The sequence below is a fragment of the Leucopleurus acutus genome (genome assembly GCF_964270905.1).
Source record: "Leucopleurus acutus genome assembly, chromosome: 8".
NCBI classification, from domain to species: Eukaryota; Metazoa; Chordata; class Mammalia; order Artiodactyla; family Delphinidae; genus Leucopleurus; species Leucopleurus acutus.
In genome coordinates this window covers 64,252,964-64,265,158 of record NC_139151.1, presented here as the reverse complement: position 1 = coordinate 64,265,158, position 12,195 = coordinate 64,252,964, and the positions used below count along the sequence as shown (strand labels likewise).

Sequence of the window (12,195 nt, the reverse complement as noted above, 5' to 3'; positions counted from 1 at the left end):
TAGGGTTCTTGTATATTTGGAATCAATGTTTCAAAATTATTTTTCTTTTTAGCTCAAATATTTTCCTATTTGCCATTTTAACTGGACCAAAACATTGTAATTTATTTAGTATTTACAATCACCTTACAGAAAGTTAGAGTCTGCTTCATATGAGTTTTTTAAGATTCTGAAAATGTAAATAAGTTATAAGAGTTCTGGCTCCTATATAAGTTCACTTAGGTAGTAGATGCTAGCCGAATTATGTAACAGCTTTTCTGTATGAAGAACAGAGAGATAATATCTTTTGGAATTGGTCCAAAAATTGGTAAAAATAATGAGGTAATATTTGAAAAAGATAATATTAAAGCCCAGATGATGTTCCTTTCTAGGTCATCATTAATGTTGTTCCCATTTTCGATGTGAACAGTTAATTATGTACTTTTAAAAAATGTGTTTTTCGGGCTTCCCTGGTGGCGCAGTGGTTGAGAGTCCGCCTGCCGATTCAGGGGACATGGGTTCGTGCCCCGGTCCGGGAAGATCCCACATGCCGCGGAGCGGCTTGGCCCATGCGCCATGGACGCTGAGCCTGCGCATCTGGAGCCTGTGCTCCGCAACGGGAGAGGCCACAACAGTGGGAGGCCCGCACACCGTAAAAAAAAAAAAAAGGTGTTTTTCCATGCCGCGGAGCAACTGGGCCCGTGAGCCACAGCTACTGAGCCTGCGCGTCTGGAGCCTGTGCTCCGCAACAAGAGAGGCCGAGATAGTGAGAGGCCCGCGCGCTGCAATGAAGAGTGGCCCCCGCTTGCCACAACTAGAGAAAGCACTCGCACAGAAACGAAGACCCAACACAGACATAAATTAATTAATTTTTTTTTTTTGTGGCGGTACGCGGGCCTCTCACTGTTGTGACCTCTCCCGTTGTGGAGCACAGGCTCCAGACGCGCAGGCTCAGCGGCCATGGCTCAGGGGCCCAGCCGCTCCGCGGCATGTGGGATCCTCCCGGACTGGGGCACGAACCTGTGTCCCCTGCATCGGCAGGCGGACTCTCAACCACTGCGCCACCAGGGAAGCCCTAAAAATATTTTTTAAAAATGTGTTTTTCTTTTATTTTTGGATCCTATCATCAATTCAAAAATAGATCTTTTAATTCTCATTTGGTGTGAATTACTTCATACCAAATATACTATGGCACATTATTTGGAAGCCTAAAGAAGAGGAACTTAGGGATACAAACTATCCAAAGTATAATTGTGCAACTTTAAAAATGTTGGCTCTTATCTCTCTAAGATGCAGTAACACTGTCAAAAATCGCAAGCATTAAACTTTTGATAACATATTCCCGGAATTATCCAACTAGGCAATGTGATTATAAAATTTTTTAAGTAATCAGTAAAATATGATAGATGTGACGTTGCTTTATATGACTTTCCTTAAAAAATGATAGACCTGTCTAAATTTTTTATTTAGTTGTATCACTTTGGAGTCTTTTAATGTGTTTGTAAACGTGTTTATGAACCAATAATGATGCAGTTCAGACTAAAGACATTTTGGTATGTTAGTAAACAAAATGTGATCAAAGAAAAGGGGTGAAATGAATGAATGTACTTCGGAATAACATTGACATATAGTAGGTGCACAATGAAGGTTTTATTTTCATTTTTTTATTATGGAAATTCTGAAACATATAGAAAATTTAAGTGAGTAGTATAATAAATCCCATTACACTTGACCCAGCTTTAAAAATTATCAGCATTTTGTCAATCTTTTAAAATCTAAATCCTTGATTTTTTTTTTTAGGGAGAGACATTTAAAAGCAAACCCCAGATACCATATTTCACCTGCAAATATTTTAGTATGTATCTCTAACTGGTAAAATCTTCTTTAGATTACCAATCTGCCATTATAATTTTTAACAAAATTAATTACAATTTTGAATAACCCCTTAATATTATCTAATATCCAACTTACATATTTTTAAATTAAAAAAATTGTCTCAAAAATGTCTTGGTTTATTCAAACAAGTTCCACACATTGTATTTGGTTGATATTTCTTAACTTCTTTCTGTAACAGCCCCTCTTCTGGGGGTGGTAGAAGAACTGGGTCATTTGTCCTGTGGAATGCTCTGTATTCTGGATTTGGCTGATCAATTCTCCATGTTATTTTTTAACTTGTACCTCTACTCTCTATAGTTTCCATAAAGTAATATTTAGATCTAGAGGCTTAATTGGATTCACGTTCAATTTTTAAAGCAAAAATTGCACTGTACTTCCTATTGTGTTACATCAAGATGAACTTATTTTCTGGTTGTTCTACTTTTAGTAATTTATGATTGATTTGTGGGTTTGGGGTAGTGCCAGCCTTTGACTTAATCGTTTGGGATCTATTGATGATCATTGCCTAAATACATTATTTCAGTAGGAATTGCAAAAGATAATTTCCTCATACTATTATTCCTGCTGCATTTATTGACTGAAATTCAACTATTAAAAAGAACTTTCATTGACCACAGTTTGATAGAGAAGACAGTTGTTTCCCCTTATTTTTAAAAATTTTCAAAATAGTAGATTGGTACCCTAGCAATCTTCAGTAGTGACCAATTAAAAAATTATCATATGAACTCATGGATTTTGTGTATTTGTTGAGTTTCATTCAGCTGCGATTTTTTATTTATTTTGATTCTGTTAGTCTTTGACAGATTCTTTACTTTTTGAGTAAGATGAATAGTCTTATTTTGTACATTTTTCTGGCCCAAATATAGAATGTCATTTCTCCAGGGAGTCCTGGTTTCCTTTACTAGAAAATAGTATTTAATAAGTTCTTGATTGTATAAATGAATTATGAACACTGGTATGATGCTTAGTATGGTGTCTGGCATGTAGAATATATGTTACAGTTATTGTTTTCTTTTATATTCTCATATTAATTAGCCTAGAACTGTGGTTCTTAAAGTGCGGTCCCTGGATCAGCAGTATCAGTATCACTGGGGAATTTCTTAGAAATGTAAATTCTCAGACCTGAATCAGAAATTTTACGGGTGAGACCCAAAAATCTATTTTAGCAAGCCCTCAGTGATTTTGTTGCACACTGAAGTGTGAGAACCATTGGTCCAAAGTAGAAGTTCCTAACTCATCTGGTGCAAATGGGCCACAGGCATGCTGAATATTTTCTTAGGGCAGCTGTAAAGCACCCTAGCTCCCAGCAGTCTTGTCCATTTTCTAATCTTTTCAAATCTTATTTTACTTTATGAAATGTGAGAATTAATGAAACATGTTAAGTATAATAATATATTTATGAAATAAACATTTTATTAACCTAGCCTCCTAAGGATATAGAACACAGGAATATATACATATTTCAGTTTTGTACATTTTCTGTCCCAAAATAGCTTGTGACAGCCTTTCTCAGCATGTATTCCATAGGGCACTAGGTCCTCTTGATGCTCTGTAATAAAGAGGGTTTCAGTGGTCCAGTAAGTTGGAGAAATAATTTATATTATATCTCCTTTGCTTGGCATTGTAGAAATAATATTTGCATATCAAAGTCTGAAAAATCCTGCAGTAAAGAAACCTTTTTAACTTGGCTTTAACTTACTGTTTCCAAAATGTTTTGATTAGATCTTTTTGGCTAAGCAGTATCTGTTAGCTTCCAGCAGAAAACACTTTGGAAAATGCTGCCTTATGAGTATATATTTTTTTAAAAATTACGGACTATGCACCACTTAAAATTACGGAGCTTTCTGGGTGAATGTATAGTAACCCTACAAATGAATTTGTCCTACCTTTGGAATACTGTAGCACACAGGAGCTGCTGAAGGGGGAAATATCAGGGTATTCTCTTTGCTAGAGGTAAACTGGATTCTGAACTGAAGACTAGTGGCCTGATTTGTCTGAAGCCTTGTTATCCTAAAATTTGTATGTTTCATGTAGTCATTATTTTCCAGACCAATGCAAGGATAAACTAGGTTTTGTCATATAGATGTGTCAACATGATTAAGGGATTATTTGGCAAGAAATGAAGAAGTTTGCTGGGGGAAATGTAGACCTTACAGAATTTTGCAACTACTTAAAACTTATTTCCAATTTTGGAAAATCTTAAAGTCCTTAAATTGCTTAACTGAGGCAACTCTATATAATGGTACACTGTAATAAATTACTTACTTTTCAAAAAGGAAATGCAGAACTGGAAGTTTTTTACTTGCATAATTCCTTTCATCCTCCTTTTAAAATGAGTGTTTAACAAAATTTTGTAGGGAGAGTTAGTATGAAACAGTGTTGTTGAAAATGAACTTAGCACAGATGATATTGGGTGCAACTAGTCTTTTCAAGATAGAATAGACAGAAATCAAGCATCAGGAGTACAACAGAGATGAGACTGAAGTATTTGACCTGAGTGATAGGATAAGCTTCTTAAAGATTGTGCCTATCTGCTATAGGGAGTCATTCCATAAAGTCAGTATTCTAATAATTTTTAGCATTTTGATCTTAGGATATATTTAAAAGGCAATAGTACTTTAAGGAAAGATTGCTATGGTGGGTACTAATATATCCCATATTATTGAAGCATGAAGACTATGAGAGCTACATTGAATGTAAACTACATAGAAGCTGGGAATCCCACTAGCAGATGTGGTCCGTAGTAACAATAGGTAGAAAAAATATCAATAAATGGGCAAGTTGTGGCATGTGCTTATGATACGTATAAGAGATAAGGTCACATTACAAGTCAGTGTGAGGCAGTTCAGTAAACAGTATTTAAGGTAAATTTGTATCTTTAATGGGACCTACTAAAACCAAGGAATAATCTTAGCTTAGAAGAAGGCTTGTAAATATTGTTCAATGAGATAAAATACGTGAAAATGTTTTATACTATAAAATGTTAAATTTCCAATCATTATTACAATATCTATTACATTTGTGTCCTGTGTTTTTGATTTCCTGCTTATTGTTAAGTTTCTCACATCTTTTCGACATGTGAAAATCTGTCATTGTAAAATGCAAAACAAAGTTAGTATCACTACATAGTTATTACACAAAAGGTATTCTAGCAGCTATAAAGAAGAGGCCCTATTCCCTTACATGATATATTACTTATGGAAAAATTTAACCAAAACCACATCATTACTATCTCCTGGAATAAGCCTTATTATTAACAAGAATTTTTTTTTTTAATCACAGCAGTACATTTTGGTTTGAAAAAAGGAATATGAACTTTCTCTAAACTTGGGACGTTGTATTCTTACAGGAGAGCTATTGGAATTAAGAATAACAGCATCTTATGATTTATAGCACATTTACAAAGTAAAGGTCAAAACCTATAATAAAAAGTGATGTAAAGACTATGGCTGAGTCCCTTTGCTGTGCACCTGAAGCTATCACACCATTGTTAATTAGCTATACTCCAATATAAAATAAAGAGTTAAAAAGAGATGTAAAGAAAAATGGAATTGGGCTTCCCTGGTGGTGCAATAAGAATCCGCCTGCCAGTGCAGGGGACACAGGTTGAAGCCCTGGTCTGGGAAGATCCCACATGCCACGGAGCAACTAAGCCCGTGCGCCGCAACTACTGATCCTGCAATCTAGAGCCTGCAAGCCACTACTGAGCCCGCCTGCCACAACTACTGAAGCCTGCGCACCTAGACCCCGTGCTCTGCAACAAGGGAAGCCACCGCAATGAGAAGCCTGCACACTGCAATGAAGAGTAGCCCCTGCTCGCGGCAACTAGAGAAAACCCTCACTCAGCAATGAAGACCCAAAGCAGCCAAAAATAAAATAAAGAAAAAAAGAAAACAAAATTTTTTTAATTAAAAAAAAAAGAAAAATGAAATTGTTTTTATTTAATATTGATTAACATTATATCGGACCTTTTTTCTTTCTTGTTAATAATTATTCCAGTTAGTGAATATTTAATAAAAGGATAGCTTTAAGAAATGACCAATGCATTCTATTTTATGTTTAGGTTAATGCAGGTTAATGGTCATTTATATGAAATGGTTATGCACTTACTCAAGCTGACTTCTCACGGTACTCTAGGGCATGTATCACAATCTCATAAAATTGTGGATAGCTTTATCTCTTTCAGGAATTTCAGTCATTCTTTTGTCCTGAAAGGACAAAATTTGTTAGTAATCCGTAAAGAATATGATTCATTAAGTGTGGAAATCTTTGGTAAATTCATATTCATCACATTTTTATTATTTCTAAGAATTCCAGGAACCACCCAACCTAATTTTAGCTTTTGCTTTGTAACAAATGAAAATCTTTCAAGAGCATATGGATCTTATCACACATAATAAAAAGTAAACAGATATTTCCCTTTGGATATGTGCATTCCATAGACATCTAATACTTGGTTATATTTCACTGTATAGAAACTATACGGGCTCCAAAGGAGACAGAAATACAGTTCTTGGCCTCCACAAGTAGGGGGAAAAAGCTTCCCTTGGTAAAATACCCAGAAAACTATTCTAAGAAAATTCATTCCTGCATGAATGCAGTGAACAAATATTAAGTAAGTATCAACTATGTGGCCAGTAACCGGGAAATTACCAGTGAACAAAACAGAAATCCTGGTCTTTGTGGAGCACATTCTAGTGGAGGAGATAAACAAACCAGAAAACAAAGATAAGTGAAATAGATAATATGTTGTCATGCCGTGGAGAAAAATAAAATATATTTTATTTTTATTAAGGAAGGGAATATAGGGAGTGTTAGGGCATTGCAGTTTCAAGTAGGGTGCCAACAAAGGCTTAACAGAGCAGAAGTTTACTTGAATGAAGACCCAAGGGAGATGAGGGAATTATTTATTGTATCTGTTCCAGGCAAAGGAATAACAAAGTTCTTGAGACCCTTATGTGGGAGCATGCCCAGCATGTTTGAGGAGCAGCAAGGAAGCGAAGTGGGGCTAAAGAGGAACAGAGGAGACTAAAGGAAGCTGTTAAAATAACTCAGACAAGTGATGATAGTGACTCACAGTACTGTGGTAGCAGTGGAGATGGTGAGAAATCAGTACTGCTGACGGTTTGGATACGGGTTATGAAAGAGAGGGGAATCAGGATTTTTGATTTGCTAAATGGGAGGATAGAATTTCCATTAACTGAGATAGGGAATACTGCAGGAGGAGTAGAGTTTAGGAAGAAAGATTGGAGCTGTATTTTGGACATGTTTGAGATACCTATTAGTCATCTAAGTGGAGAGGTCAAGCAGGCAGTTGGATATGGCATTTTGTGGCATTTGGAAGAGAGGTTTGGCAGGAGAGATAAGTATGAGCAAATGTGTGATATGTTGATGAACTGTGCTAAGAATTAATAGTAGGAGAAAAATCAGTAAAGGAAAGGCTTCAGGAAGGAAGATAATTCCTAAGCTGGACCTTTGATTAATGGAAAAGAAAGAGAAGAGGATTCTAGTTAGGGAAAATGTCCTAGCATCTTAGAATATTATATAGAAATAAATCTGAATACTACCTTGTTTTTTTTTCTTTTCACTTGGAACTTTTATAGTGCGTCATATAGTATTATGGAACAATAGGTGCACAGGAAATATTTGTTGACTAATGAGAATAATATCTTTCAAAGTTTATTTTATTAACTAGTATTTAATCACTGAACATTTAGGGTTTTAAAAAAATTCTAGATATTTTTATTGTGCTAAAATATGCATAACATAAGCTTTACCATTTCAACCATTTTTAAGTGTACAGTTTAGTGGCACTAGGTACATTCTGAAACTCAGTTTTGTGTATAAAAATATCCTCTGTTTTCAAAAAATCAACATTGTTGCTTCTGAGCAAAAAGAATTTAGAGCTGATTGGGCTTTACTTTTAAGAGCAATGAGTATTCTGCAACATAATCCTAAATGATTATCGCTTTTGTTTGAAAGATTGGGAGAAGTCTAAAAAGCAAAAATGAAAAGTAGTGCCTTACTTCTAAAACAGATTTTTTCTTTCCTTGAAAACTGAATTTCCATTAAGTGAGTGTCATTTGTATTTGTATGGGTCACTAATGAATGTGTCTTATTTACCTTTGATTACTGGTACCTCACACAGAAACCAAATGCTCAAATAAAATTGCGGTATATATCTGGAGCTTAAGGAGTTTTCAAAAATGAAATAAGTATGCCCTGTTTCATAATTTCTTTGCCTACTTGCTTCTCAGATTCCTCTCAAAGTATGTTTATTTTTAGTTTTGTAAATTATATTTTGTAATTAATTTTGGATTTTGTAAATTACATGAAAGTGTGTGATATGTCTATATTTTGTGAGTTATAAACCTAGGAAATTGTTCGTCTGTTGATTACAGTGTCTCTTTCTTTAGGGAACAAAGAAAGATGAGATTGAAGGTGAAGTGGAAGTGCCTGGTTTAATTCAGCCTGCAGAAGTGTTTGCTCCCAAAAGCCTGGTGTTGGTATCCAGATTAGATTATCCAGAAATTTTTAGGGTAAAGAACTCATAGTTGTCATTACTGATTTGTATTATTGTATAAATCTATTTTGAGTGAACCACGGTAACAAATTCTTTGTATCTAAAATATCATTAAATTGATTAGGAATTCATCAATAAAATTACTGTGAACAGAAGAAATGTATTTCATGTTGGTTAAAATAAGTACCTGAGTAAGTTAATATGACTATTTAAACTTCTAAGGATGTAGTGTTTGTTTTAAAATAGGTCCCATCTTTACTGACTCCAAAATTTATGAATCCTAAAGAAATCATTTGATTACCTGTATCAGATTTAAAATGCATTAGTAATATAACAACTTAGTGTATTTTTGTTGATCTTCTTTTTAGGAGTCCAGGTTCAAGGAAATAGGATAAGTATTTGTGATTTCAAATAGTTGTGATCATACTGCTATCCATATAGCTTTAAAATATTGTTTACTTCCAGATATTTTATTTTTTTAGATAGAATTTGCAAATGTGGAAAAAATTTACTTTAGTTATAAATACATTTAAGCTTTGCAAGAAGAGGGCTTATTTTTCTTATTTCAGTTGCAATCTTTAATAATAGTAATGTTGACCATTGTCCAGAGTCACAGATCTTCTTTGGAAGGTATAAACCATACCTTAAAATTTCTCAAGGATTTGGGAAATTGATACATAATTTCTGGAAAACTTTTTCATATTGTTGAGATTATATATATTCTTAGTGTCAAGATTTCAATGACAGTGGCTAACTCCTAACAGATGCTAATTTTTTAGTTATAAGTTTTAATAAACTGAGAGATTCATATGATTACATTTTGTCTTCCATTTTACCACCTACCTTCTTCTGAGCTTAAAGTGTTAATCATATCTTGTCTCTATTTTGCTATTCTTTGTAATAATTCACATAAGTTAAGTTTTTCTGTAGAATAAATGTTCTGAATTGATAAGAATCACAAAACAAGATAAAGTTTCTAAGTTTTTATCTTGAAATTTGGAGTTATGCAAAATAAGTTGAGACAGAAACAGTTTTAAGCCCCACAAATTTGCTAGAGTGATTATCTAAGCACAAACACCTGTTTTACGAATTATGGATTTCTGCTTTTTATAAACTCATCTCAAAAGCTCATTTAGAGCTTCTGGTTCTAGAGGAAAATTTAATAAACTTAATAACATTTGCTGCTTAAAATTTATTCCGTAGTCACTGTAGAATCTACTAGGTTCAAAGAGAAATTTTCCTGGAAGCAGATGTCACAACAATTTATTTTTAGTGCTTGCTTTTTCCATGAAATAACTACATGCATCTTTTCTTTTCAGGCTTGCCTGGGTTTGATCTATACTGTATATGTGGACACTCTGAATGTCTCCTTGGAAAGTCTCATTGCAAACCTGTGTGCGTGTCTTGTCCCAGCGGCTGGAGGGTCTCAGGTAAATAGAATAAAAAGGGAGATGAAGAGGGCCTGATTCTCTTCTCCTCTCCTCCAGTAAATTTAATTTATGAAGAAAAGGAAAGAAAGAATTCTTTAAATATTTTCATTTTAAAGAGGATCTTAGTTAAATTAAGCATTGTCCCTATGGTCTGCCTTCTAGAGACTCAAGATTCCATTCTTAGGTCATAGGGTTAATTTTAACACAGGGTTCACCTTTCACATAGCATAGTTAGAAGTCATATTCTGTGTAACTTGAACTCTACCTTATGCTTTCTTGGAAATACACTTTTTTAAGTTGAACTTCAGATGTGTTCTTTGTACCTTTCTTATTATTCCTCTCTGTGATTACACCTCATTTTATTAACTTAAAAATTTTTTCAGGGATAAAAATTAGGAGGTAACATTAAGAAAACTTTTAATATAATTCTTTGTAACATTATAACTACTTCTGGATAGATTAATTCATTTCTTCATTTCCCTGGTTAAAAGCAATTATATGTGGTCCTAAAACTATTTTGTATGTTGTGTGTAATCTTTAATAGAATAGCTTGCATTTAAGCTTCAAAAGAGGAGGGCTTATTTTTCTCATTTCAGTTTGCTACCTTTAGTAATGATAATGTTAACCATTGTCCAAAATCACAGATCTTCTTTGGAAAATATAATCTATACCTTAAAATTTCCCAAGGATTTTGTCATAGATTGAGCCCATTAAACTCTTCTGCTGAAATAAAACTTTCTCAAAGTGGCATGTTTTTCATCTTCTGTATGTCCTGAAATTTTTATATTCGTCTCTGAAGTAGAAAAATGAGAACTTCAGTTGCTATGACTTAATATTTCTAGAGAACTTTTTTTAAAGGCTCCTTTCCTTAAGTCCTAAAATTGATTAGCTGATCACTTATTTTGCTTATTCTTATGTAATATTGAGGAAAAGGACAGCCCTCTAAAAATTACAGTTTTTTATCCTCAGTCTGATAGAGATGTTACTCATAGTAAAAATGGCATCTTTTTCCCGTGCCCTTTGCCTTTTTAGCTGTCTCCTGTCTTTCCTAGCGCCTTTTGGTTACTCTTAAGGTTTTTTTCCTCCTGCACTCTCCTCCCTCATTCTCCTATTTCTGCTACAAGGGCATAATATGAAATGTGAGTTTGGTCATGATTGGACCTAAACTTTAAAGCAGCCGAGTTGTTTTATGAGCCTTTATTATGATGGGAATTTTGTTGACATGATTTTATTTTATTTATTTTTTAATTTTAAAAACGTTTTTATTGTAGCTGCTAGAAATTTTTAAATTACATGCATGGTTCATATTACTGTATTTCTTTTGTTTTTCCACTTTTATTGACATATAACTGTCATATAAATGTTAGCTTTAACATTTTACTATTTTTTAGTTAAGTATTATTATCAATGATTTGTGTATCTCATGAAGTATTATTATCAATGATTTGTGTATCTCATGATTACTAAATTTTCACCTTTCAACTACTGAATTTTCTTGTACCGTATTCATTTGGACACAAAGTAACTTGAATGTTTTGGGCTGCATTATTGCCCTTCACATCTGTTAATTGGATCTTACATGGTCATCATCTGCTTTAAATTTGAACTTCAAAGGGATTTTTTTATCTTAAGAAAATATCTGAAAAGAAATCATTTGTGGTGTGTGTGTGTGTTTTCCGCCCATTCTGCAGAAGCTGTTTTCCTTGGGTGCAGGAGATAGACAGCTGATCCAGACTCCCTTGCATGATAGTCTTCCTGTCACAGGCACTAGTGCGGCTCTCCTGTTCCAGCAATTGGGTATGTCTCCTTCTCCCATTTTCAGTGTCCTTATAAAAGCCTATGAAAAAAAGATTTATTTTAAGCCTACATCACCTGACATAAATCAGGAAAATAAAAAGCAAACCATTAGATAACTGATATATAAACTATATAATTATATGGGTTCTAATCTTAACTAGTATTCATTCTTTTTTAAAATTAACCCAGGCCCCTTTTGCTCTTAAGTCAATTAAGCTTTTAGAAAGTAAACATATTTTCTGTGCTTTAAAAGACGAATAGATAGTATATTTTGTTTTTCCTTAGATGAATTGCTTTTATAGAAACCTTGTCAGATAGAACTAAAAGTCCCATCCTTTTCATCCCACCACCTGTATCAGACTTTAATTTTCTAGCAATGGCTAGGATGACGTATTAGGGGCACGTATTAGGGCACTAGAAAGTGCCCTCTGTACATTGGACAGCTCATACTTCATTAAAGGAGTACTATAACTTAAAAATGAGTATGTTTTAGACCAATGCTGCCAGAGATTCCCACTTACTTTACCTCATACTTATCCTTTATATGTACCTGTGTAAGAGTGTTCCACTCTC

At 34.0% G+C, this 12,195-nt stretch overlaps 1 protein-coding gene across 5 annotated transcripts in view; it reads left to right on the top strand.

Moving 5' to 3' along the window:
* The window catches only part of SBF2 (SET binding factor 2), a 460,581-nt gene that overhangs the window by 215,719 nt on the left and 232,667 nt on the right, over positions 1-12,195 (top strand). For all 5 annotated transcript variants that reach the window (XR_014326368.1, XM_082844306.1, XM_082844309.1 and 2 more), the window contains exons 4-6: positions 8,289-8,411; positions 9,715-9,825; positions 11,517-11,622. Coding sequence is in view for 4 of the 5 variants with exons in the window: in XM_082844306.1 (XP_082700432.1) it covers positions 8,289-8,411; positions 9,715-9,825; positions 11,517-11,622 (340 nt within the window). In the remaining variant the exon portion in view is untranslated. The remainder of the gene's footprint in view (positions 1-8,288; positions 8,412-9,714; positions 9,826-11,516; positions 11,623-12,195) is intronic.